This window comes from Erinaceus europaeus, chromosome 7, assembly GCF_950295315.1.
Source record: "Erinaceus europaeus chromosome 7, mEriEur2.1, whole genome shotgun sequence".
NCBI lineage: Eukaryota > Metazoa > Chordata > Mammalia > Eulipotyphla > Erinaceidae > Erinaceus > Erinaceus europaeus.
In genome coordinates this window covers 64,383,652-64,407,333 of record NC_080168.1, presented here as the reverse complement: position 1 = coordinate 64,407,333, position 23,682 = coordinate 64,383,652, and the positions used below count along the sequence as shown (strand labels likewise).

Below are 23,682 nucleotides of genomic sequence, written 5' to 3'. Positions count from 1 at the left end.
TAGAGGGTTAAAGAATAGGAAAGCTATCAGGGGAGGGGATGGGATACAGAGTTCTGGTGGTGGGAATTGTGTGAAGTTGTACTGCTCTTATCCTATCGTTTAGTCAATGTTTCCTTTTTATAAATAAAAAATTAAAATAAAAAAGAAAGCGTGTGGCTGGCATAAAAAAAAAAAATCCTGGTCCTAAGACATGATAGCATCTACATCCTGTGCTTCCAAAAAATCACTGTAAAGTTAAAACAAAAATTCAATTTTCAGTGTTTATTCACTTTCAAGATTTGTTTTTGTAAGACCCAACAAGTGTAACACAGGCACACACTGACTTTCAGTGAACCTGAACACCAGAATGTGAAATCCAAGGAGGAAGGAAAGAGAGAGAGTCAGCGAGGTATCGGCAGCAATACCCAGTGTCCTTACAAAACCACATTCTGTTTTGGGTGAATTCAATCTTTCCTTTATCTGGCATCAAGTGACTGCTCTGTTGTCTCCTCAGAAAGTCTCTTGTCCAGGTCTCCAGGGGGTCTGTGTGCTGCCTTAGGAAAAGGTGTCCACAGCCATCCCCTTTCAGAGAGAGGAGGAAGGCAGAGGAAGAAGAGGGGACATATATCCTCAAGAGGTTAAAGGATTGAGAATGGCCTGGAGACGGTCCAGTGCCAGGGCCAGTGCCAGTAGGAGGGACCTTCACCTGGGGCTTCACTGTGAAGCAGAATGAAACCAACATGCAGGCAGAGGATGACCTGGATTTTCTAGAAGGTGGCTCTCTGGAAGAGTCCCAGGGAGGCACTCCTGTAGCAACAGTGCTTAATCCTGCTGGCCAGCTAGGGCTTCTGTTGCAGATCTGAGGCACGGTGTGGGTCCCAGGGAAGAGCCTGGGTAGTGGCACCAGTGGCAAAAGCCTCGTCATCATCATCATCATCTTCTTCTAGACCCAGGGAGGGAGATGCACTGGGCAGTGGTGGTGGCAGGAATGCTCCTGCTCCTGAGCACCATGTGGCAGCCCTCAGAGGCGCTGTGCTCACCCACCATCTTCTACCGCGACTGCTGGATCCGGCGTTTCCCGGGTCTCCTGCTAGACCTGGAGGAGTCTCAGAAGCAGGGGGCCCAGCTCCTCAAGTACTACACTGAGAACACTGGTCAGAACTGTGGACAGAGCTGCTGCCTCCACAAGGACGGTGAGAGGGGCCCTGGGCAGCCCTGTAGAGAGGAAGCAGCCAGAGCAGAGGGTGGAACACTGGAGGTCAGGGGCGGGCCTGTGAGTCCAGGCAAGGTTTACATGCCTAGCAGGGACCCCATTACTTCTTTTCTCCCAGTTAACTGATGGTGCTTCTGCGGCCCAAGCCAGAGCCTGTGTGGTTTCGAAAAGACTTGTGGTCACTTCCTTTTCAAAATTCTTTTGATGATAATGGTATCATTTCCAAGTTTTGAAATGTGTTTTGCTTGCTTTGAGTGGCCATGTGGTACATGGAGCTGGATTTCTCACTAGCCAAAAAGGAAGGGAAGTTTCAAGATATGCAAAGACAGACTTAAAAAATATTTATAAAACAAAATAATATCAAGGCTATAGGATAAGAGGGGTACAGTTCCACACAAATCCCACACCAGAGTTCTGTATCCCATCCCCTCCCCTGATAGCTTTCCTATTCTTTATCTCTCTGGGAGCATGCACCCAGGATCATTATGGGGTACAGAAAGCGGAAGGTCTGGCTTCTGTAATTGCTTCCCCACTGGATATGGGCGTTGGCAGGTGGATCTATACCCCTATCCTGTTTTTTTTTTTTTAATGGTTTTTTTTTTGTTTTTGCCTCCAGGGTTATTGCTGGAGTTCAGTGCCTGCACCACGAATCCACTGCTCCCAGAGGCCATTTTTTCCCTTTTTTGTTACCCCGGTTGTTTTACAATTGTTGTGGTCATTATTATCGTTGTTACTGATGTCGTTGTTGTTGGATAGGACAGAGAGAAATGGAGAGAGGAGGGGAAGACAGAGAGGTGGAGAGAAAGATAGACACCTGCATACCTGCTTCACCACTTGCGAAGCGACTGCCCTGCAGGTGGGGAGCTAGGGGCTCGAACCGGGATCCTTCCGCCGGTCCTTGCGCTTTGCGCCATGTGCACTTAACCCACTGCGCTATGACCCAACCCTCCCCTATCCTGTTTTTATCTTTCCCTAGTGAGGCAGGGCTCTGGGGTGGTGGGGTTCCAGGGCAGACTGGGAGGTAAACTTTTTGTTTTTTAAATAGAGCTTTTATTTTAAATGTATTAGAGGGAGTGCAAAATTTAAAGAAATTAATGCAAAGTATTGCTCAAGCAACATTCATTTTCTTTTGTTTTAGATAAATTTAATTTATTTACTTTGGATAGAAACAGAGTGATTGAGAGGGGAGGGGGCCTGTTGCCCTGCTACCCCCTTTTGAAGCTGATAGTTATAGAAGAGACTGATATAAAAGACTTCTAGGAAAATAGTATCTGGACAGATAGGATAGAGGCCCAATGTGGAGACACTGGATTCTGTTGCAACATCTTATCTGCAACCAGATGTTCATCTAAAATCTGGAATCTGAGTAAAATATGACTGAGGTCTCTACTTAGGAAAGCATTTCTTTGTTGCAGAATTCCAAGTTACACTTCTCTAGAGATTAAAAAAAAATTTTTTTTTTAATATTTATTTTCCCTTTTGTTGTCCTTGTTGTTTTTTATTGTTGTTGTTAGAGATTTCTTTAGTCCCCTTTCCCTTGCTCCCAGATTTTAGTTCAGGTTGGAGAGGAACAAGAAAAGCTGCATAGTACTTTGGAAAAACTCTTGGTTGTTCCATATTTTCTTCTCATGGCTTGCTATGGACTTACTGGAGCTGGGATGCAGACTAGACCCACCAGGAGAGCTAAACCAACAGTCAGGAGGCCTCAGTATGAGACCGTCACAACCTAAACTCTCACAAGTAAACCAGGGGAGCAGCTGGTGGCGGTAGGTGGAGCACACATCACCCTGCACCTGCATAAGGAGTTTAAGGTCCCCACCTGCAAGGGAGGAGCTTCACAAGCACTGGAGCAGTGTTGCAGGGGGCTGCCTCTCTCTCCCTCTCTCTGCCTGTTCACCCTCTAACAAAAAGAAGGAAGAAGGCCACAGGAAGTAGTGGAGCCATGTAGACAACAAGCCTCAGCTATAACCCTGGTGGCAATAACAACAACAATAAATAAATAAAAGTGAATCAGGATGCATGAGATCCCAGGTTTGATCCCTGGCATCACCTCAAAAAAAAAAAAAAAAAAAAGCAAACCAAGCACAGAAGAGATCAATTAATGTAAAGAAAAGGGGAATGCTTGTAGATTAGTGTGAACTTCCCTTTCCTGATGCTCCTACCTCTCTGCGCCTATGCTGAGTGGAGGGGACTGAGTGGCTGTCCCTCTGTGGTTTTGTGGCCAGCATGATATTCCTGGACTCCTCATTGAGGAAACTGGCCCCAGAGGTAGCAGGGAGGCTGTGAGAACTCAGGGGAAGTGCGTGGTTCTCAAGCCATTGTGGCTTCTGAGCTGTGGCTTTCTTCCTGCAGAAGGCAGGCTGGGCCAGTCTTTAGCTACAGGCAGGGGTTTAAACAGCACCACCTTGTCACTCCCAGGGTGTGCACAAAGAGATAAGAATGCACAAGAGATAAGAACATCTTCTGAAATTGCCCTCTACAGAAGTGGTGGCTTTCTTTGCAGAGATGCAGGTGTGCCGGAGCTCGCGTGGGTTAGCTCTCGGCTAGAAAGGTAAACTTTACTGAGTTCCCATCACTAGTTCAAGAGACTATGTGAAAAGAAAGAAAATCAGGGAGGATTCTGGTACAAACACACTCGTTTATTGGGGGATGGGTTTGGGTTGATATAGAAGGCTAGACAAAGAACAGTTTTCACATACGTCAGAATTCACAGGTTTCTTAAAGGTCAGCATGCCCCTCTGGCAGGGGGCTGGTATGACAAGAGTTGATACATAAAGATCAATACAATTGGTCTCCTGATGCAGGCATTTAATTATCCAAAGGTATTTGAGAGAAGAATAGTGGTCGAACCAGTAAGGTGAGATAGACAAGGAAGAGCAAAGCTTTAAAGACATCAAAAGGGCTCCAAGAAACAAGGTCTTGGGGGGCTTTTCACTTGCCCGTGTGTTAGAAGTGTGTGACAGGATGTGCTCTTCCTTTGTGATCAAAAGGTGAAGTGGAATGTGTGAACTTTGAATGAGTTGAATTCTAAAGCAGTTAACCATTTGGCTGACAGCAGGGGAATTTTGGGAGTCCTACAGAGGGCAAGCTGAGTCTGATAGACTTTTGTCTCTTGGCTCATCTCTATGGAGAGAGGCTAACAAGAGAGGTACCTTTTCAGACCTCCATCCATGAAGATGGGGGGAGCTTCCCTAAGCTCTACCAAACTTCCACATAGTCCCACACAGGTGTCTGAGCTTGGACATTTTATTCCTTTCTCTTAAAACTCTATAGCATCCTCAGGGAGGTCTTTGTGATATATCATGGATTAGTAGCTGCTTCTTCTTCTGCCTCCTCCTCCTCGTTGTCTCCAGAGACAGAGAGACAGCAGCAGAGAGAGTGAAAGACACCAAAGCACTGAAGCTTCCTCCAGTGAAGAAGGGACCGGGCTTGAACCCAGCTCATGCGCATGGCAATGCAGCACGTTGTCCAAGTGAGGTATCTCCCCAGCCCCTTAGCAGTGTGTCGTTAACTGGCTCTGATCTTTTTCTCCTGCTGAAAAAGAGTCCAGAGACAGGGGTGCTGAGAAGCTGGAGGAAGTGGGATGCTCTCAGTCCATCTTCCACTGCAGCAGAGCAGGCTCTACCCACCGCAATTCCACAGCAGATTCAGTTGAGGTCTGGAGCCATCTGGAATCTTGTTGGCCAGCAGATGGGCTGAAGAGTTGCACTCAGTGAATCTGACTTTGCTTTTCCAGAAACAAAGTGTTTGAGGGCTTCCAGGTGCCACCTTGTTGTCTTGTTCCCTTTGGGTGGGTGGGTGAGTGGCATTTCTGTGGGCTTAGGTTCTGTAAGGTGGAGCTGGGGACCACTGGCAGGAGGGAGCTCATGAGTCTGGGGCCCTTCCTCAACCTAGGCTGAGCCCAGTGAGGCTGACAGGGCTGGCTGTGCCCTTTGCATCTCTCCCTCTGCCACCTGTCCCTCTGCAGTGAACTTGGGGGATCTTGGCTTGTAGAAACCTAGAAATCTGACCCCCTAATGCCCTGGTCCCCGGAGTCTTATGCAGCAGCAACTGAACTCTTCCTAAGCACAAGATCCAGGGTCTGGGGGATGATCCCAGCTAATCCCATGTGGAATGGAATGTCCGATAGATCTAAGAAGAGCAGGAGAGGTAACTGTCCCCACCTGCTCCAGCTGAGCCCTGAGGGGTGCTGAGTACCCAAGCTCCCGCAGACACAGCCTGCCTGTTTTTCTCCCTTCCAGTCTCCTGCAACCTGGCTGTCTTCTACCATGACCCAATGCACGACAGTGCCAACTGCCTGCATGCCTACTGCCCGACACTAGAGAGCTGCATCCTGGCACCCGGCCTTGGGGCTGTGCTGTACAACATTACCGAGGGTGAGCCCTTCTCTGTAGCGGGATGGGGGAGCTGGGGGGCAGGGTGCATGCAGGGCTGCCTGACTAAGTCCTATGAGGGTCCCTGCAGCTCAGGATGCTCCCAGTACTGTGTCTGGGATGGGTTTATCAGGGCAGATCACCAGCCTCTGCCTCACCCTGGATAACACATCTGGGGTCAACATTGCTTAAGTGTTGCCTTTCATTTACCCCAGGAGCCTGGCCTAGAGGTGGGTTGTGCTTCACTACAGACATCCTGGTGCTGCTGGTGAAGCTCCCCCTGTGCATGGTGCACCCACGGGCCCACGCACATGGTAGAGTGAGCTCTTTCCTGGCCCCGAGGCTGGAGAAGCCATGTCCTTAACAATGTGGGCATCCCAGGCTCTGTTCAAGCTCCTTATCATCTGGCCAAGTGTGAGACATGCAAGGTCTGACAAAGATGCCAGGCACCATGTCACATGCTTCAAGAGGGGAGATTAAAGGGCTCAGACTGCTTAGAGGAGGCCGCAGGGAGGGGCAGGTGGAGGCCAGAGCAGAGTCCCCTAGGCACAGTGGAGGTGGAAGGAGAGGGGTGAGGGGGACAGCCAGGGCAGGGGAGGTAAGGAAAGCAGGGAATTCAGTGAGAAACTGTCCCAGCACTGAACTGACTTAACTAGTAACCCAGAAAGATCACATGGAGATGCAGGTCTGACATCCCAGCACAGAGGCCTGGGGCCTGGGCATGGGGGGGTGGGGGGTGACTCCTGGCACAGTGGGCTACGGCTGGACTAGTTTGGGGAGAAAGGAAAGAGAGAGAAGCCCAAAGCTCTTTGCTCACAGGCTCCTAAGGGAAGGCGTGGGTGTATCAGGTGCAGTTATAGCCAGGGTAAGACCTCAAGGTAGACAGCAAGGTCTGGGTTTTAAGTGTGTTCTGGGCGGAGCTGAGATGTCGAGGGGAGGGGCAGATGGATATCTCCCACAGGACACCAGAGCTCAAGGAAGAGAACACAATTGGTTATGAGTATTTCAGTGCCAGCTGAAAGGGGATGTCCTTTTTTTTTGGGGGGGGGTGCAATGGGGGTTGGGGTGAAGAGTAAATACAAGAGAGAATGAAGGAAGGAAGGGCTAAAAATGGAAACTGCACAAAACCAGTCAGGACTAAGAAGAGACCAGCAAGAAAAAGAAATCATGTGGAGTCGGGTGGTAGTGCACATGGCACAAAGTGCAAAGACTGGCTTAAGGGTCTCGGTTTGAGCCCGGCTCCCCACCTGCAGGGGAGTTGCTCATAGGCGGTGAAGCAGGTCTGCAGGTATCTTTCTTTCCCCCTCTGTCTTCCCCTCCTCTCTCCATTTCTCTCTGTCCTATCCAACAATGACATCAATGACAACAATAATAATAACTACAACAACAAAACAACAAGGGCAACAAAAGGGAATAAATAAATATTTTTAAAAAAGAAATCATGGATAAGCAGGAGAGAGGATGGGGGATGGGAGGATGGATGGATGGATTGATTGATGGAAGAATGAAGGATGGATAATTAGATGGATGGGTGGGGAAGAGGGATAGATGAATGGATGGAAAGGAAAGGTGGATGGATGGATGGATAGATGCTGGATGAATAAATATATGGATAATAGATATATGATGAATGGGAAAGAGGGATGAATGATGGATGGAATGGATGGATGGAAGGGTGGGCAGAATGATAAATGGGTGGATACATGGATGAATTAGTGGATAAATTGATAAATGATGGATAGATGAATAGATGGATGGGTGGAAGGATAGATGGACGGGTGGGTGGATGGATAAATGGATGAATGATGGGGGATGGATAAATAAATAGGTGAAGAAGGCAGACAGACAGACAGGTGAGTGTGTGAAAAGCCTGAGGACAAGCACAGCTGAAAAGCTATTGAGTTTTCTTTCCCTCTAGAGGCAGATCACTCACTGTCTATGCCTGTCTAAAGTCACAGCAAAGGACTTGGTTAACTGTGGGGGAAGGGTAGGGGTGGACACTGGTGGCAAAGTGAGAGCCAGGAAGGAACAAGACTGGACCTGGGACCCTGCTCGGGATTTGGAGTACAGTCCCCGCAACAGGGCTGGTCCACTTTGCTTCAGAGCATGTAGTTCTTTCAGCCCGCAGCTCTGCCCATAGTGTGAGGCCTGTTGAGCACCAAGGGCTCTCCACAGAGCTAAGTGCACCTCCAGCACAGTGAGAGAGAGTGAGAGTGAGAGAAGGGGCAGTGTAGACAGTCTGGCTGCAGACTTCGCAGATACGTGGGGGAAGGATTAGAAATTGGCTTAGTCTAGAAGTCAGAGAGGCAAAAGCCAAGACTCTCAAATGATGCTGGAGTCCCCTTTCATCAACCAATAGTAAATGAAAGGTGCCTTGTCTTCCAGGTGTCGACCCAGACCTGCTGGTTTTCCAGCGGGCTCCAGCCTCACACCTCAACACCCGCAGGCTCTGGGTCCTGCAGGCTTCAAGTGCAGAGCTGGGACCCAGCACTGAACCACACCCTCAGTGGCCCTCCGTGGGGGGGACCCCACCAGCTTCACAGGGTTGGGACATGAACAATGGGCCTAGGCTCCCTCAGGACTCGAGTACGGATTCCTGGACAGAGCTCACATCCCAAGGTGGCTCTGTCTCCACCGAGGGACGCAGAGTGTCACCCCAAATCAGCTCCACCTTTGGTCCAGACAACAGGACCCTCGGTCCCTCCTTTCTGCCCACAGACTTCGGAGCTTCTCAAGCGCTTCCACCATCCCGACTCAATGATAGCAAACAGTTCTCCAACAAAACCAAAGGGTCCCCTGGCAGCAGCCAGCAGGCTGAGGAGGGGGATGCGGCGCCTGCAGAGGCCCCAGGGTCAGGGAAGTCCTGGTTGGTCCCCGTGGCCCTCTGTGCCTCTGCTGTCTCTCTCTGCTGGATTATCATGGTCACAACCCCAAGGTGTTGGAGAGAGCAGCAGGGATGGTACTCACCAGGGCAGAGGAAGCTCCAAGGTGCGGCCTCATGAAGACGAGCTTTTCATTGTCACTGCACCTTGCTCTGTGCATGGCCCGGGTTCACGTGCCAGTACAACATGGGGGGGGGTGCTATGGCACCAGAAGCAGCTCCCATCCTGTATTGTCTCTCCCTGTCTCTGTCTCTGACATTAAGAGTTCAAAAGCTGGCCTGGGAGCTGTGAAACCATGCTCATATGAGGCCTTGGAGCTGCCACCGCACAATTGCAAGAAAAAAACCCAGTGACCCCATCATCAGAACTTTTTATTTTTAAATGATTCCCTTGAGGCATGCCCTTTTCAACCAAGTTCTGAGACTGCATTTATTTAGCACCCTGTAAGAGCTACGGTCCTCCAGCTGGGCCTGGGTCCATTCACTCACTGGACCCTTAGCCCCGGGAGTTGGGAATGCTAGTGTTAGTTGCCACACTACGACTGTCACACAGGTGAGGTGACTGAGTGTCTCAGAGCTGTGTCTGAAGTCACGCTTCTAAGAAACGGGAGCCAGCACAGAGCCTACTTGAAATCATGGCTCCACTAAAAGTCTCCACCTTCCCAATAAGCATGGAGAGTCAAGGAGTGCTGAGGAGACAGCCTAACGGTGCTGCAACTCTCCTGCCTGAGGCTCTAAGTCCCAGGTTCAATCCCCAGCACCACCAACAGCCATAGTTGAGAAAGGCTCTGTTTAAAAAAAGGAAAAATATCTGGGGAGGAAATTTCTGTAACATCCTATTTCTTTGCAGTCAAGATCAAATTATTGCCATTTGCAAATACAGTCTTTAATATGAGAAAAAGGATACCAAATCTCTTGTCAGTGGCATTATTAACAAGTGTCTGAATTAAAAAATTTTAATCGACTTGCCATGAAACTTAATAATATTCAGTATCACAAGTGTAATCAATTCCTTTTGTTTTTTTTATTTTGGATAGAGACAGAGAGAAACTGAAAAGGGAGGGAGAGAAAGGGAGAGAAAGACAGATATCTGGTTCACCACCTGTGAAGTCTGCCCCTTACAGGTGGGGGGACCAAGGGCTTAAACCCAGGTCCTTGCACACTGTACCATGTGCATTCAACTAGGTGTGCCACCACCTGGCCCCTCAATTCCTTTTCTAATACACAGGAGAAGGGGAGACCGTGATAAACTTAAATTACCCTAAAATTTAAGTTTATAGTGAGACTGGAGAGACCTACCCTCTGGATCCACCTGCCAACATCTATGTCTAGCAGAGAAGCAATTACAGAAGCCAGATCTCCCACCTTCTGCACCCCCCAAAAATTCTGGTTCATATTCCCCAAAGGGGAAAAATGTTAGGGGAAGATAACTAGAGGGCTATGAACTCCAATTCCAGGGCCCAGAGCGAAAAGAGGGAAAAAAGGAAAGACATTCAGAAGTAGTAACAGGTGTAGGTGTGACTTAGGAAGAGAAGGCAGGACTATAGAAACAAATGGGGGACAGGGGTAGATAGCATAGCAATTATGCAAAGTCTATTACTGCCTGAGGCTCCTAAATCCCAGGTTCAATCCCGTAAACTACCCTAAGCCACAGCTGAGCAGTGCTCTAGTAATAATAAAAAAAAAAATCAAGAAAGAAAAGGAAAAGGCAAAAGTATAGATATACAGATAATTATAGAAATAATAGTCAACCTGTCTGTATCTGTGACCTTGGAAGAACCACTACAGTTTCCAATGGAGGAAATGGGGACACAACTCCGGTGGTGAGAACGGTGTGGAACTGTACTACTGTTATTTTGTAAATCACTACTAAAAGAAAATAAAAGTGACACAGGCAAATACTGCACGTGTCCCCTAGAATCCTCACTATACAGGTCAGCATGATCGTGGTCACGACATTTATTAATAACTTAAAGGACCAGAACCTAGTGAGTAACAAATGATGGTTGACTATTTCTATTTTTTTTTTCCTATGTCATTTTATAGAAGCAGAAAGAGGGAGAGAGAGAAGTAGGTGCTACAGTAGTGAAACTTTCTTCAGTGTGATGGGGCAACAGTTTACACCTGGGTCATTCAAATGGCTAAGCAGCACACTATCCAAATGAGCTATTTTGCTGGCCCTGGTTAACTATTTCTCTTTTATTTTTTAAAATATTTTTATTTATTATTGGATAGAGACAGAGAAATTGAGAGGGGAGAAGGAGGTAGAGAGGGAGAGAGACAGAGAGACACCTGCAGCCCTGCTTCATCACTTCTGAAGCTTTCCTCCTGCAGGTGGGGACCAGGGCCTAGAACCTGGGTCCTTACACTGTAATGTGTGCTTAACCAGGTGTGCCACCAGCTGGCCCCTATTTCTCTTTTTTAAGAAATGCTTATTTTATTTTAGTCAGTTTTTTTTTTTTTAAACTATTTAATTTGATAGGACAGAGAGAAATTGAGTGGGAAGGGAGACAAGGAGGGAGAGACACCAGACCTGCTTCAACTGCTCATGAAGCTTCTTCCTGCAGGTGAGGAGGGAGCTTGGACCTGGTATACCACCAGGTATGATGAACTATTTCTAAAGTTAGGCAGAAGACATAGCTTAGTGGGTAGGACGCATGCCTTGCCATGCACGTGGCCCCACGTGGGAGGTGCTAGGGCACGAGAGGAAGCTCCAGCACCAGTATCTCTCCCGTCTTCCCCTCTCTCACTGGCACGGAGTTAGTGAAACTGCATGTGCATGGCAAAAAAGAAAAGCTCGCAAGTCATGACGACAGCAACTGCTCCCTTCTGAGACAGTTTGATCTTAATCTTCCTGCTCAGAGTCTGCCACTGGGGCACCAAGCTGCAGCCTCATTGAGCCAAAGTCTCCAGGTTGGTGGCCCAGCTACCAGACTGCCAAGGTTAGGGAACATGGTCCTCTGAGACTCTGAGACCACCCTCACTTCTCACACCAACTGTAAATGTGAAAGGGGCGGGCGTGCTCCCAGAGCCAGCCTCAGCATCCACACCGCAGGGCTCAGTGGAGGCTTACTACAGGGTGAGAAGGCAGACCAGCTAGGCCCAGGAGAGCAGCTGACAGGGTGCCATCCAGGAGGACTCCCCATATATTGCTTCCAGGGTCCCTCTGGGGGAGGAAACATCACTGCCCAGCAACAGCATGTGAGCACTGACCTGAACGGCCCCGGCCAGCACTGTGTCTGACTCGCAGTGTGCACACCTGCTCTTGGGTATGAGGCTGAATGACACTGAGACGACCTCCCCACTCCACCCACAGCTCATGGCTGATGTTTCTGACAGGCTTGAGAAGTTGGGTATGGCCAGACCCAACCAAAATCCATTGTCAACGGCTCCAGCCGGACCCAGACAAAGATCAGACCCTACATCCCTTCTCCATTGTGCTTCAAGTAGAAAGAGCTAGACAGAAAGAGGGGAAAGATGCAGCAAGTGTGTCCCCTACAACACTGTTAAGAAGTATGACCACTGGTGTACTGCACCAAAATGAAGAACCTGGGGAGGGGGGCCAGGTCCTGGTGCATGATGGTGGAGGAGGACCTAGGTGGGGGGGGGTTAGAGTGTTATGTGGAAAACTGAGAAATGTTACATATGGACCAACTACTGTACAGTCAACTGTGAACCATTAGCCCCAATAAAGAGGGGGAAAAAAGTATGATCACATTCATTGCTTTTATTTTATTTATTTTTAAAGTATCTTTTTTAATATTTATTTTATTTATTCCCTTTGTTGCCCTTGTTGTTTTATTGTTGTAGTTATTATTGTTGTTGTTATTGATGTCAAAATGGAGAGAGGAGGGGAAGACAGAGAGGAGGAGAGAAAGATAGACACCTGCAGACCTGCTTCACCGCCTGTGAAGCGACTCCCCTGCAGGTGGGGAGCTGGGGCTCGAACCGGGATCTTTATGCCGGTCCTTGTGCTTTGCGCCACCTGCGCTTAACCCGCTGCGCTACAGCCCGACTCCCCATTCATTGCTTTTAATGGGCCAATTAATAGCTTACAAGAACCAAGATCTAACGAGTAACTATTTCTCTTTTTTTTTTTTCAAGGCAGAGAGGGAAACACCCCACAGCACAGCACCAAATCTTCCTTCAATGGGGTGAGGGCTGGGCTAGAACCTGGGTTACACACATGGCACATGGCAAACATAACATTATCCAGGTGAGCTATTTTGCCAGCCTGAGTACCTACCTCACCTCCTGTCTTCAAAATCCTCCTTCAACCCTGTTTCTGTATCTGTATCTGTGCTTTCCTCAACTCCAGACAAGTCACTGAGAAATACATTTGGCTGTATGTACGTAAGCACTGCTGTCCCCTCTCCTTCACTTTCCCTTCCTACTTCCATCCAGGCAACCCAGCAAATCTCTCTATGCTGTCTGTGCTCAGGGTCCGAGTGCTGTGCTCTCTCTACCCAACAGCTGCTTGGCCTTGCCAGCACCACGTCACATCTTCACTGAACAGAAATCTGTGCGACGGCTCTGAAAATCCCTTTGGCTTTCAAGCATGTTTTCAAATTCTGCAAGGCAAAACCAATCGGAGGCAAGCAAACCCAATGACTCCTTCCCTTCGTCTTTGAGTGAACTGCTTGTGGACCACTCTGGAAGCACTGAGAAATGGCTTACAGACATGCTGAAAAGTCCCAAGTGGACAGCTACCATGAGTCTCCTCAGGCAGTTCTCACACTTGCATGTGCTTTTCAAACAAACTCTGGGTCCTCTGGCTCATCTCTTTTGTGAGCTATGGACAATCTCTACTTTTACTTTTTCTGCAATCAAGAGTTTGAAGAAATGAGTGCCAGAAAACAGAAAGCAGGATGCTAAGACGGAAGTGAGCCAGCTTCCCAAGAGGGGGCTGGAGCAGACACTTCAGGCTAGAGAATACCCGCAAGAATCTATTTCTGACCAGGTTCTGCCTCTGTGAAAGAGGCACTGGGTAAACACAGCTTCGTACACAAAGCTCTAAACTGCAGCCTGGGCCTGGCGTCTGCATCTAGCCGCCCAAGTAGCCAGAATCATCACTCAGGAGCGACCAAGTGCTAATGTGTCAGGGAAGAAATGTAGCAGGTGACAAAACATGGCTCTCCAAGAACACCAACAGTCATGGTAGAAATAAAGTCCAAACACTTCAGAACCAGAAGAAAGCAGTTCAGCAGCCCCAGTGTGAGCAACTTCTGAATAAGCACTGCCTTTGTGCATGGGTGTGAGAAACCTGGTTTTAAAGGCTTATGCTGATCCAACACCAGCGCAATGCTCAGGTCTGGAATACAGAGATGCTGGGGATTGAACGTGGGACCTCAGGGGCCTAGGCATGTGAGTCCTACGCCATAACACTCGGCCCAAGAAGTGATTTAAATGCTGATGCAATGCAGTGGGTTTTAAATAACATTTTATATCACATTAGATTATACATATGCATCATGAAATTAACAGAGGAAGCAGGTGTTCCCCCCTCCGGAGTTCAGGACACACTGAGCAGTCTCTTCACTGATTCTTTGTACTGAGAGAGAGTATCTCTGTTCTCCCCCTGGTTCTTCAAGGAAATGATGGCTGTTCTATAATTGTCAACTTCCCTGGTGCCCAGGAGCGCTTCCTTGCTGACTTCTGAGGCTTCCTCAGTGGCAGCTTTCATCTGGAGCAGAGTCTCCAGCACGTTTTTCTCAGAGGCGCTATTTTCCCAAACATACTTCTCCATGTCTGCTTCAGTCTTGTTCTTCTCCCATTCCTCTGTTTTCTGAAAGCAAAGGAGGAGCTCTGAAACCTTAGAAACAGCATCCAAAGGCAGTTTTCACTTTTATTTATTCCTGTTCCTTTTAGAGGAGGAACAGCTTGCAAACTGTCATGAGGCTCAGAGGACACTTGTCTGCACTTCTTTTTTTAAAAAAAGAAAAATATTTACTTATTTTGGATAGACAGCAAGAAACTGAGAAGGGGAGATAGAAAGAGCGATACCTGCAGCACTATCTCTTCACTGCTTGTGAAGTTTTCCCCGCTGCAGGTAGGGACCGGGGGCTTGAACCTGGGTCCTTGAACACTGCACACTTTGTTCCTGGGTCTCCTGTCTGTCACCATCACACCAAGCTCCATGTTACACGGTCCCACCTGCAGGAGCCACACTGTACCTGCCGGCAGGTACACTTCTAAAGTAGTGCTGATTCCCCAAAGATGCAGAATCCATTTTTGTTTTTCTTGCCGCAAGAGTTATCCAAGGCTTAGAGCCTGCCTCATCCCTGGCAGACTTTTTTTTTTTTTTGTTAGAAGGTGAGAAACTGAATAGAGAAGGATCGACACTACAGTAACACTCAACTGCTAGTGATGCCACCCCCATGTAGGAACTCCCATGTAGTGGTCTGGGGCTTGAACCTGGGTCTTTGCACCATAGCAATGCTACTAGGCACTCTACTGGGCAAGGCACTTGCTAGCTCCATCCTTTTTACCCCCCTCCCCACTTCCTTTCTTCCTTTTCTTCAAAGGCAGATAGCTGTCTGGTTCCTAAATGCTAACATACCAACAGCACCCGTGGCTGAAGGGGTACAGTGCTCTGAGACAGGTTCGTGGGCTAACAGCAGGCCCTTCATGACCACAGAGCACAGCACAGAAAGCTCGGCCTCCCCCACAAACTTAGTGGTAATAACTTAACCACTGCTGGAATTCTGCTTTGTTGTCATGGTTATTTTGTCCCTGCTATGGAAATCACATTTGCTGCTACTTGCTTTTTCTAGAAATGGTTATCGTGGTACTCTAGTGAGCACCAGTAGAGTCCATGGCAATCCAGTTGATATTAATGACTGAAACAAAGATGTAACTTTGTGTGGCAATTCAATCCAGCTACTACCAAGCAAAGTGTTTGGGTTCTATGAGCTGCGGCCAGCACAGCTCTACCGGTGAACACACAGTGCAGCCTCCCTGCTCTGGAAGGTGCTGGCGGCATTTGTAAGCACTGAAGGAGACCCAGTTTAAGGCAGGGAGGACTAAGGCTGTATCTCTAACGTTCAGAGTGGCCCGGCCTGAACAGATAGTGTGTGAGCAGCTAAGCAGGCCCCAGTGCTGGCAGCCAGTCCTCATCCACTTCCAGAATAGCCCATGAGAAAGGCAGGCATGGGGATTATCCCTCTCAAAGGCTGAGGGAAGCCTCAGCAGACACCAGGATCCCCACAGATTTGGCTGACCATAGGCAGTCACTGCAGCCTGACTCACCCAGCAGAGACCTACCAAGTGAGGAAATGCTTCTTTAGTACTTCAAACAGAGTCCCCTCTAAGCCCAGAAGCGGGCTTTAAAGGAAGTAGTATATTCTTCCACCCCCAAAACTCAACTAAAGTAGGGTATCTGCACCCACAGCTTCTAGGAGTATCTGCTCCACCAGCCTACATAGCTAAGGTTGAGAGCAATGGTTCATCTTGTGTTCCAGAAACATCTTCTCCTGTTGAGAATCAACTCTAAGGCCACCTTTCACCTGATAAGAGAGGCTTTAGGCTTAACAGAGGTGTACAGGGTTAACAAAAAATAGCTTCATTTCTGTCAATCCCTAGGACTCTGCCCCAAATAACTCTGAAAGCCAAAGCCAGCACTGATAGATGCAACAACTACCCGACAAGACTACTCCACTTAAATTCTATTGCCATATCTGGGAAGGAGTAAATGCCATCCATTCCCTTAGAAACACACATGTTGCAGCCTGGAAAGTGGCAGAGGACAAGCATTGGGCTGTCAAGTGTGCGAGGTCCCAGGTTTGATCCCTGATACCACATAAGTCAGAGTGATGCTCAGATTCTCTCACTTTTATTTCATTGATAAATATTTTCAAATTGTACTCCTCTTATCCTATTGTCTTGTCAGTGTTTCCATTTTATAAATAAAAAAATAAACAAATAAATAATTTTCAAATATACAAATGCCCTACATTAAATATGTCACTTTGTCCTGCTAACATTTGGGAAGGCTTTAAATGATCCAAGGCAAGACAGTATCTTCATAATTCTAACTTAGAGGGCCAGGTGGTAGTGCACCCAGTTGAGAGCACACATCACCATACATAAGGACATAAGGGTTCAAGCTCCTGATGCCCATCTGCAGGGGAAGGGAATTTTGAAAGCTGTGGAGCATGACTACAGGTCTCTCTGTATGACTACATGTGTATGTACGTGGACACACACACACACCCTCTCACTCATACTTTGTCTATCCAAAGTAAAAAATTGAAATTAAACACACATACACCATACTTCTTAGAAAAATATGTTTAAGATGCCAGCAAAACAAAACACTTTATACAGCATTAAGAAAGCAGCCACTCCACCTTATTCTTGACTGTGAGAAAATAAGCAACAGAGAAAAACTGTTTTAAGAAAAAAAACACATTCTTCCTAGGGTTACCAGGACTTCCCTTGATGCTCTGAAAGAGCTGCTTGAAGAGAAGAGGCAACTAAGCCAACCAGAAGCCTCTAGCATCCCCTGTGCTGCCCCTGAAGTTAGCAGGTAAGTCAGCCCCAGTGTGCTGAGGTGTTACAGGTACACAATGAGCTTCGCCTCCTAGTCACCATGGTGAAGGTGAACGGGGGGGGGGGGGGGGGGGGAGAAGTAGCACTTTGCTCCCAGGAAAGAGCACACAATGTGCAACGATGAGAAAAAGGTTAGAAAATCCTGCACTGCCAGATAACCCATCTACAGCAGGAAACAATCACACATTGGGTGAATCCAGACCAACAGGAAAAAGGCGGTCGTAGGATACTGTTAGTAACCACAAAATAAGATCTGGAACAGAGTTAGCCATAGGATGCCTTAATGCAGTGGATGAGACCATCCTAGAAAGCCATCCATCCACACAAAGTGGCAGGTGGAAACATGTCCACAGGAGGAAATGGCTGCTGATCTAGGCCATCACCAGAAGGGACAGCTACCTGTCTGTGTGAGGCAAGAGTCCTTCCTGATGCTGTGCAGTCACAGTGCCGTGGTGGCCTTCCCTACAAGCCAAACAATCCACAGGTCTCACGAATACCGATCACGGGACCCAAGCTCTGCACAGCTGCATGTCAACTCTCTATCTACTATCTGTCAAACAGCCTGTGCTCAAGTGTGTCAACTATGCCATGCCACCCTGAGGTCTACTGGGTCTGATCTTAACATCTTTACCAGTGGGGCCAAAAGGTCATGCACCCTGTAGAGTGTACACACTGCCAGGTACAAAAACCTGGGTTCAAGCTCTGGTCCCCACTGGTAGGGTTGGGGGGAGAGGGGAGAAGCTTCAGGAGCAGTTAAGTAGTACTGTAGGAATCTCTCTTCCTCTCCCTCACTATACCTCCCTTCACTCTCAATCAATCTCTTTATCTCTATCAAAAAGAAAAATGGGCCACTAGGAGTGGTGGATTCATCGTGCAAGCACTGAGCTCCAATCATAACCCTGGTGCAGGGAAAAAAATATCTCTACAGGTAAGAAAACTAAGTATAGTAGAGGTTAAGAGAGTTATGTCTTAGGAGTCGGGTGGCAGTGCAGCAGGTTAAGTGCACGTGACACAAAGTGCAAGGACTGGTGTAAAGATTCCGGTTCAAGCCCCTGGCTCCCCACCTGCAGGGGAGTCACTTCTGTCTCTCTCTCTCCCCCTCCTCTCTCCATTTCTTTCTGTCCTATCTAACAACGACATCAATAACAACAACAATAACTACAACAACAATAAAAAACAAGGGCAACAAAAAGGAAAATAAATAAACACAATTTTTTTTTTTTTTTAAAAGAGAGTTATGTCTCCTGGGACTACTTCAGATTCTGCATGAAAGGCCATGCCTAAGGAAAAAAAAAATCAGAAGTGAGCTAAATCTTACAAAAACTGCAGCCCACCTCTGGTTCAGATCAATCCTGACAGGATTAAAACAGGCCCCTCACCCTCTCTGGCTTAGAGATAAAAAGAATAAACTCTGAGAGATGGCATGGATGGAAACATTTTACACACCCTCTGCCAAGACCTAAACAATTATTTGACTTCTGAAACATCTGAAGAGAAGAACGCTGGAGTGAATGATCAAAGGAAAACAAACAAAAGAAGCAGATCTTCATGTGATGCGGATAATGGAGTTAGCAGACGAGATCCTTCAAATGATGCTGATTTCATGTGCTAAGGAAAACTGGGGTGGGGTGGACAATATGGATTAAATACTAATGGGCTACAATACAGAACTGGCATCTGGAAAGAATGAACAATCAAATGAACATCTGGAACCAGAAAACCCAGGATCTGAAACTATTCCATCACTGCATGTAAGAGCAGTCTAGATGCTAAAGGCAGAACGACGAAAACTCTGTCCTCATGGACTGATGTCAGCCTTGCACTGTGGGTGCTACAGACACAGTAAGAGCCTATGAGGATACGTCTCCCAACCACAAGCTCCGGCTCACACTCATTCACTCGTCAGTCCACTAAGGAACCACCGTGTCAGGCTGTGCTGTCCCGTAACTGCCCGACTGGGGGAGACCTGGAGACAAGCAGTGAATGAGAAGTCAGAAGGAGGCAGCTTGGGCCAGGCTGCCAGTTTCAGGAATACTCACTCATCTATGCACCCTGCAGACATCACTCAACTTTCACAGCCACCCTGGCCTGAGTGGTAGTAAGACCCCATCACCTGCTTTTATAGACTGGAAAATCACATCCAGAGCAATGAAGTGAGCTGCCCCAAAACTGTTTGCTGTTGGTAGGACCACCCATTCCAAGGAACACAGAGATGTGGAGGAAAGAACATAAAAAGAGCTATAACTGAACCAAATCTATCACCTCTGCTCCCTTATAAGCAAAGGTTTAATACAATGGGGAAATTACAGACGACAGCTGATTCAAGTGATGGTCACTGTATTCTGGTGTAAGAGATGATAAAGGCGTTTCACTTCTGCTAAACACCTAAACCTGATGCCTTCTGCACCTTATTTACAACTCCTACCAGGGACATGAATCACAGTAATATTCCACTTCTCATGCTTGTAAGTAAAGTATTGTGATATAAAAGGAAAAAGAATTTAACTATTTTCTAAAATCTAAGTTATTTGAAAATCATTAAAAAAAAAAAAAAAGAGGAAGAGGTGAATATGAATGGATTAAAAAAAAAAATTCCCTGCCAATTCTTCCAGCTACCAAAGCTAAACATTTTGCTGACTGCATCAAGGAATTCAACTTGATTCAGATCCATTCTTTAACGACTAAGTTCTGATCAGTTCTGCTCTTGATGCAGGGACTCAACAGCTGACCAGCCCTGCAGTGCTTGCCCTGGACAGCAGATCTGCCCTGTGTATCTGGCTTCTACAGCGGGGCAGGAGAGGAACTGGAACTGGTGGGGCAGTGGGAAACTTACTTGGAAAAGTCCATTTATGGAGATTCAAAAGAACAGGTATGATTCCAACCTCTGTTACTAGATGCTGAGTGTTCTTCCAAGCTCTGGTCTGGCTCCTCTGAAGGAGAGCCTCAGGACTAGTCAGAAAGGAGAGCTGTTGCTGCCCCACAATGTCTAGATCAAGTGCCCCAGTGACCAACTGACAGGGAAAATGACATAAGATGGTTTAACTAGCTCTCTTTGAGGAAGCACAAGGTTAGGAAATATAGGGAACTCCAAGCAGACCTTGGGGCTAGGCGGTGGTTCATCTGGTTAAGTGCACATTACCAAGGCCAAGGACAGGGGTTCAAGCCCTCATTCCCCTCCTGTAGGCATTCTCTTTCAATCTCTTTCTCTTCCTCTCCTCTCTCAACTTCTCTCTGACATTTCTAATAAAAATTAAAAGAGTTTAAAAAAAAAAAGCAGACTTCACTTAAAAGCTTTCAAGGACAAGTCATCAGGAGTCAGCAAGAGAACAAATAATAATCATGTAGCAAATTGCACGACCTCTGCAACACTCTGTGATACTGATGAGAAACCCCAGTGGCATTCACTAGAGAGCTCCCACTGCATTAAGCTCTAAACCCAAACGTCCCCAGGAAAATAGCAGGTGGCCACTTCATCTCTGACACAGGTCTTCCCCACCCATCAACACTGCAGCTGGGAGTCACCTTTCCACACATCTGCACACACATCTCCACTCTGCAGCGCAGCCCCTGTATCCTCCTCTGCCTCTCACAGATATTTCTTCTCCCATCTGCTGCCCCTGTCCTGGCCTCATCAAATGCTGCTTGCTCCGGGGGGCCACAGATCCTTGCCATTTCTCGACGCCCATCCACCATCCAGAGCCAGCTACTAGTGGACCTCGCAGCTCTGCTTTCAACCATGCTCTCTGGGACAGCACACAAAGGGCCCCGAGAGGAAGTCAGGTGACTAAGATCACCCACCACTGTACCCTCTCTCTGCCCAAGAGCACAACAAATATCGTTGGAGAGTTCCCCAAGAAACCCTGGAAGAGTGTGTGTGTGTGTTGGGGAAATGTGCACGAAGGTGCACACAAAGCCAACAATTAACTGAAGCCATTTGATGGCTATCATGAACTGCAAAATACTTACCTATTTTTTTTAGAGACAGAGAAATCCTCCCCCCCCAAAAAAAAAAAAAATCAATCCATTGCACTGAAGCCTCTGTGATTAAAAAAGAACTAAGTTTAAAGTGGGGGAAGATAGCATTGATGCAAAGACACTCTCATGCCTGGGGCTCAAAAAAATCCCAGATTCAATCCCCTGCACAACCACAAGCCAGAGCTAATCAGTGCTCTGGTGTTAAAAAAAAAAAAAAAAAAAAAAGTCCACAGCACTGAAGCTCCTTCCAATATGGTGGGGGTCGGACTCAAACTTGAGTCATGCATATGGCAAAGCAGCACATTAGCCAAGTGAACTATTGTGACTGGTCCTAAAGACTTCTTTTTAAATTAGAAACATCTGCAACACCAGTTCCTGTACTTTGAGGAGCCAGGGGTGGAGTGCAGTGTCAAAACTCAAGCGTCACTCATAGAAGGTCCTGGGTTAAATCCCAGTGCCTGTCCTTCTGTCCAAGAATGCCTTTATTATGCGTAAAATTGACTGACTTAAATTAGACATTTTAACTACACAGAAATTCAGAATCGTTTTAACAAATAATTAGGTAATTTCTGACAGGCAATAACCCAAATAATAGCCAAAAATTCAAAGGGGGAAAAAACAATCACTAGTAATTCGATACCAGAATTCTTAAAGACTCTGACTTCAGATCTCTCCAATTTCCAAAGCAAAAGCTTTTTTCTTGCTCTCACTGTATGGTTTAGTTTCTCTTGTATACACATCACTTTGAAAATTATCTTCTTCAACCATCCCCCTCCCAGGTGAGCCATCTCCTGGCTCCCCGTGAAACCATTTCTTCACCAAATCACTTATAGCCCAATGGCATTGCAGCAGTCTTTCATTTCATGCCTGAGATTCAGATACCCCATATTTAATTCCCAGCACCACCATAAATCAAGACCTGATTACGTGTGTGTGTGTGTGTGTGTGTGTGTGTGTGTGTGTGTGTGTGTGTGAACAAACGTGTGTGCATTTTTCTCTCTTATTAAAATCTTGCTAGTGGTGTGCTCAGTTGAGCACAAAAACATTACCATGCTCAAGGACCCAGATTTAAGCTTCTGGTCCCCACCTACAATGGGGGAGACTTCACAAGAGGTGAAGCAGTGCAGCAGGTGTCTCTTTTTCTTTCTCCCCTCTATATGTCCCTCTGTCCAATCAAATAAAACAGACAAAAAAATCTTTTCAGGAAATTTTGTTAACAGATATATAAAAAGCCCCTGAAGGTGCTCACACTCACACTCCTTCCTTACCTTCTGATAATAAAGAGCAATGGAGTCTCGGTGAGAGACCGGGGTGCTGCTTTCTCGCCTTCCCCTGCCCCCCAGGTATAAAAAGGTGGGTCATTCCTTGGGTGGGTGGGGGGCAGATTTGAGTTAAATGGACCCCATCCTGAGTGCAGAAGAAAGCAGATCTTGCCTCCTGTGGAAGGCTGGTGTGGCAGAACCTGACCTATAGACACTGGCAATGGGGCCCTCATCCTGCTTTCCGAGCAGGATACAAATGCTAATAATCAAATGCAGTAGGACACAGAGCTGACTTTGCCTGCATAAATCTGTCAAGGGAAATATAAGCTGAATAGAAACTTGTCAGTAAATGAATGTGAAATCTCAGGGTCTATCTTATTCTGACAGCAGTATCAACAGCCACCACTCACAGAGAGTCTAGCTCAGACAGTTACTGCAAAGTCTCCCTGCTCCATTCGGGAACTCAGAAAGATCAACCTCAGAGAGATTTCAGCAGCTGGCCAAGACTACCAAGGTAAGAAATGACGGGACTTAGATCCCAATCTGTACAGTTCCAGAGGGTCCTTAGTCCAATAGGGCTGGTGGAATAGCTCACTTGGGCCTTGCACTGCTTTACTGTGTGTGACCCAGCTTCAAGCTTGGCCCCAACTGCACTGAAGGAAACTTTGGTGCTGTGGTCTCTTTTTCTTTCTCTCTGTCTTTATCTGAAAGTCATCCAGAGCAGGGTGGTGGCTCACCTGGTTGAGTGCACACCTTATTATGCACAAGACTCCATATGTAGGGGGGAAGCTTCACTAGTGGTGAAGCAAGCTGTAGGTGTTTCTCTTTCTCTCTCCTTCTCTAACTCCCCATCCCTTCTCAATTTCTCTCTGTCCTATCAAAATTAAATTTTTTTAAAATGTCATCCTAGCGTGGTGAAGTCCTGTTGATCACAAAACCCTCTATCTACCCCATGTTACCAATGTTAATACTGAAATATTAAGCCACATTTCCACACGTCTCTCTGTGCCTTTAAACCTCCGAGGGTCAAGTGTCTGCTGTGTGTGTCTCTGGTCATCTTCCAAACGCTGCTGGGATCACTCCAGGATATTATTCAGGCACTATGACTGTGCTTGGATAAGTTAAAAGAGTTAAATGCTGTGACTAGCACACAAGCTAACCTCCTACTCTTCAAGTTTCCTAGGTGAACACTTTTTCAGAAGTCTCAGAACTCTGCTACAGAAAACTACTAACTACCTTCCTCTTAACACTACTTAGAAGTAACCTCTATGGAAAGAGTAAAAAGCTAAGGTTAGTGAAGCTTAGATTGAGGGTATGAAATGCTCTGAAACTAGCCTATAAAAATAAAGGAATGGCTTAAATAGGAGCGCTCTAAATATTTGATGACATACCAGGTGGTAACATCAATTTCAAGTATGAATTCCATGCTGGTGAAGGAAAAAGTTTCAA

At 47.0% G+C, this 23,682-nt stretch overlaps 2 protein-coding genes across 2 annotated transcripts in view; one reads left to right on the top strand and one right to left on the bottom strand.

Annotated features, from left to right (window-relative positions):
- The first annotated feature begins 588 nt into the window (after nucleotides 1–588).
- MANSC4 (MANSC domain containing 4) lies at nucleotides 589–11,345 on the top strand. The gene is made up of 5 exons (XM_007529927.2): nucleotides 589–1,172; nucleotides 5,434–5,568; nucleotides 7,951–8,034; nucleotides 8,284–8,416; nucleotides 11,309–11,345. Exons 1-5 carry the CDS (start codon nucleotides 941–943, stop codon nucleotides 11,343–11,345), a joined length of 621 nt encoding a protein of 206 aa, XP_007529989.2. The 5' UTR covers nucleotides 589–940.
- A 2,524-nt stretch (nucleotides 11,346–13,869) lies between these two features.
- Nucleotides 13,870–23,682, bottom strand: part of MRPS35 (mitochondrial ribosomal protein S35) — a 32,596-nt gene continuing 22,783 nt past the window's right edge. The window contains exon 8 of the mRNA XM_007529920.3: nucleotides 13,870–14,231. Within this exon, the coding sequence (XP_007529982.1) occupies nucleotides 13,959–14,231 (273 nt within the window). The 3' untranslated portion in view covers nucleotides 13,870–13,958. The remainder of the gene's footprint in view (nucleotides 14,232–23,682) is intronic.